Consider the following 3,934-nt stretch of genomic DNA (forward strand, 5'->3'; position numbering starts at 1 on the left):
CGATCGGATGGGCTGGATGGAGCCACCCCCTTTACGCTGGGGTTCAAACCAGCCCAAGGAAGAGCAGTTGCTAAACTGAGATTATTTTTTATTTTGGCGAGATTTCCTCCAAAGGCAGAAGTGCAGATACCTTCAGATGGGGTCCCTCCCCTCTCCCATCCTCGCATCGTCTGCATCCGGAGCGCTTGGATGCAAGGGGCCCTGCCATGGGTTTGGGGTTGCAAAGGAGAAGGTGGTGCAGGAGATTTCTGCAAACCACAAACCCCAGCTCCTTCCCCATCAGCCCAGATCCACGCACACCCCATACCCTGCTCCCAAACCGGGGTGATGCCCCCCTGTTCATCCTTTTGTGCACCCAGAGGGACACTGGGGCCTCTGTGGTGTTTCAGGGGTATGAAATCCCTCCCAGGCTTGCCTGTCACTGGGAATTCAATCTAGAGTGAAGCAGGAACTCTTTAAAAGTTAAAGGGTTGAGAAAATTGCCTCTTTTATTATTAATAAAGTGGATAATGCAGTGCAACGCTTGCTCCTGCCAAGAAGGGCTTTGCTGGGGGACCGTGCAGCTCAGCCCTGCCGCAGCCTGGCTCGGTGGCACCCATCATGGGGTGGGGGGCACTGGGCTGTCCTGGATCCCCCTGTCTGTCCCATGCACCCCCCTAATTAGCTGCTGGTGTTAGCACCCATCCCGGGTGGGTGCTGTGGTTGTGCTTCAGCCTGGAGCCAGGAGGGCAGCTGGGGGCAAGGGGTGTGAAAATGCCCCAGGGTGTTTATACACCGGAGGGGAAGGAGGTGATCAATTTGTCAGGAAAAAAAAAAAAAAAATAGGAAAAGACAGCAGGCTGGAGAATAAAATACAGAGCATGCATTGCTGTCCTCCTCCAGCTGGCAGGTTTTCTGCAATGCTTCGCGGTGCCCCCGAAACACCTCCTCTGCTCAGCATCCTCTCTCTTCCCTTCCTGAGAGGAGATCTGGGCTCTGGCTGCCTCGCAGCAGCGTGGGGCTAAACAGGCAGCTCAGGGGCTGAAACGAAAGAGGTAGATCCCCAAAAATTGCCTGGTGAGAGGTGGATGGCTGTGGGGTACCAGTGTGTGGGGCTGCCTGTGGCATCCGGACAAGGCAGCTTCCAGCACCGCTTTCTCGGGGTGTCAGACTTCCCCGGCCTTTGGTGGTGATGGATTTTTCTCTCTGCTTTGTTTCTGGAGCTGGCAAACCTGGGAGACGTGGTGCCCTCACAGACCTTTGCTGTTTTGGTCTATTTTTGCTACTCCAGACCCACAAATGGCTCAGGTCAAGGTTGAATTGTACCCCTATTAAGGAGATGGAGATAGTCAGGGCTGTGGAGACGATTTCAGTGTTGATGGGAATGGGGCATCCCAACCCAGCTGGAATTTTAAGAGCATCAGCCTGAGGTCGGGGGGTAGCTGGGTTCAGAGGGAACCTTTTTCCAGCACATCTCTGGGCAATGGGTTAAAACCCAAGGTGTCTGTGTCTGAGCCTGCTGCTCCTCTCTGCCGTCACGCCCGTGAGCATTCTGGCAGGGATTGCAAAAACCAACCGACGCTGCTGCGTTTTAGGTCTCCTCCCAACACCCGTATGCCGAAGACTTCATCGGGAAGCCGCACGTGTGGACTGTTGACTACAATAACTCCGAAGAGTTTGAAGCTGCTATCAAAACCATCGTGAGGACCCAGGTATGGCTCGGAGGAGGTGGCCGGGCGATCTCCCCACCGCTGGGTTTGTGGGAACTGATATCAGCAGCGATTGCTGGTGCCCTGGCTCTCCCTTTTGAGCATTAATTGCTTTTCCTTCCTTGCTTCCCCTTTGAAATTATTTGCACGTACAAAGCAGAAATCCTCCTCCTCTGCAGCTTTGGGGGGACGCGTGCTCCCACCTTGCTTTGGTACCCAGCATGGTAGGCATTTCCCCAGGGCAGAGCTGTGCCTTTGAGGGATCCCCTGGGAATCTCAAGGGGAAAGGGGAAACTGAGATAAGGGAGATGAGATTTGGGAGCGGGAGGTTGAGGTTGCTGGAGATGCGTGACGGTGCTGGGACCTGACGTGCAGCAAAGATAAACCCAGAGAGCAGCATCCTGCAAGTGCCTAGAGAGCTACGGACCTTTGCGCCTGCCGTTCCCCCATTTCACTGCTCATCGTTATCATTCAGATCGAGCAAAGCAATAGGAATAGCTCCAGGAGTTGCCTCTGTGAAGGATGAAGGGATGTAAGGAAAGGAGGGGGGAATGTGGAGACCCCCGGGAAGGCAGCGCTCCCGCTGCGCCCGCCCTGGAAACGCTCCCTCATGAATATTTACCTCCTACCCTGTGGCAGGAGCCTTTCAAGTTGTCCAAATTATTAAAGTCAATTTTCCTGGAGGGGAGAAAAGTGCTGATAGCCGTTTCGCTTGCAATTTGCTTCACTCGGGATGAGTCGTCCCCTCGTGAGGACGGCGATGTGCTGCCAAACCAGGGCTCTGCGTCGGGCTGCGGGGATCTGGGGTTCATGGTGCTGGGTGGGATTTGGGGGAGGGGAAGGGGTGATGCTGGCCAGAGAGGTGTCATCCTTGCTTTTCCCTGCATTAGAGGCTGCAGAAGTGGGTGTCTGTGACAGTCTGGGGACTTTATTCAGCTGATGCCATCTGCCTGGGTCTTGCACCTTATCGTGGGCGATTGCCGCAGCTCTTCACCTTGTGCTGGTTTTCTCTCTGAGTTTGCAGGGACCGAACAAACCCGTCTTACAAAAACAGTTGTTGTTTTGCACATTCGTTCCTATATCTCCATTAAAATTAAATTAAAAATAATTACATCCCTGCTGCTGTGCTGCCGGGCCAGCTGTCAGTGCTTGACCCTCCACCATCTGGGCTGAAGCGAAGGCAACACTGTGGACGGGTGACCGGGAGCTGCTGGTCTCTGTTTCAGGAGAGAGAAGGAAATTTTCACTGTTTCTAGAAAGGAGAAAGAAAATAGTGAAACCTGGTGCTGCTGTGCTATTAAAATAATTTAAAAAAATGATTGGAGAATTAAGGGGAGGGGGGGAAAGGGCTCTGCTGGCTCCTGAGCAGTGGTAATGTTGACTGGATGTGCACCAGGTCGTTGAGATGCTTAATGATAATCTCTGGTTAAAAATTAAAGGAGAAAAAAAGGATTTTAGGAAAGGACTTGGTGGTCTGATGGGCACTGGGTAGGAAAAGCTGGTGTGGGGACCTGCTGTCTCCAGAACCGGGCACTCAGCCGGAGCGTGCCGCTGCCGTGCCCATCCCCGGTTTGCCCAAAGACAAGCTCCCGCCTCGACTTTTTCCCACTCTTCACGTAAATGCAGCTGTGCAGTCCCAGCACACCCTCCCTCCCTTGACGACCATTTCTTCAGTTCCTAAACAGCCGAGGGAGGGCAGGGGAAGCAGAGCTGGGACAAGGGTGGCTGTAACCAGCACGGCGTGCGGGCAGTGTCGGTGACTGCCGTGGCCAGGCATCCCGGGGCGGCTGCTCTCCGTTTTCCATCCCAACGTGACACCACAGATCATCGGATTAACTCTGTCTCCTATGGGACCACGGGGCAGGTAAAGCTGCCACCCATCTCTGCGGGACCAGGGACCCCCCCAGCCCGAGGTTCCCTTCTGTGAAGTATCCCAACCGCTGGAATTACCCTCGACTGCTGGGAGGTTGAATCCCACAACTCACCTCTCTGGGTTGTTTTAAAGTGATTTGTATAAATTTGCCCGAAGCAGAGCAGGGAGGGAGTGTGAATAACTTACAGCAACTTCTTTTCCTTTTTTTCTTTCCCCTTTTTTTTCCGTTTTTGTCTTTTAAATAGAAAGCTCTGCTTTATTAGAGATGCTGTCAAGGCAATTAAGCCTAAAACTGGACCTGCCTTATAGGTTTAAAAGCCTTATTATGGGCTTTGGCTTCAGGAATCCCTTGGTATCTTGTCTTTAAAATAGT

The 3,934-nt window shown here is 53.2% G+C and overlaps 1 protein-coding gene across 1 annotated transcript in view; it reads left to right on the forward strand.

Moving 5' to 3' along the window:
• The window catches only part of LOC104158536 (alpha-1,6-mannosylglycoprotein 6-beta-N-acetylglucosaminyltransferase B-like), a gene marked incomplete at its 5' end in the record, with an annotated part of 10,740 nt that overhangs the window by 163 nt on the left and 6,643 nt on the right, over positions 1-3,934 (forward strand). Inside the window, 2 exons of the mRNA XM_009696212.1 lie at positions 360-391; positions 1,575-1,691. Of these exons, the coding sequence (XP_009694514.1) occupies positions 360-391; positions 1,575-1,691 (149 nt within the window). The remainder of the gene's footprint in view (positions 1-359; positions 392-1,574; positions 1,692-3,934) is intronic.

Source organism: Cariama cristata, unplaced genomic scaffold, assembly GCF_000690535.1.
Source record: "Cariama cristata isolate BGI_N322 unplaced genomic scaffold, ASM69053v1 scaffold29372, whole genome shotgun sequence".
Classification (NCBI taxonomy): domain Eukaryota; kingdom Metazoa; phylum Chordata; class Aves; order Cariamiformes; family Cariamidae; genus Cariama; species Cariama cristata.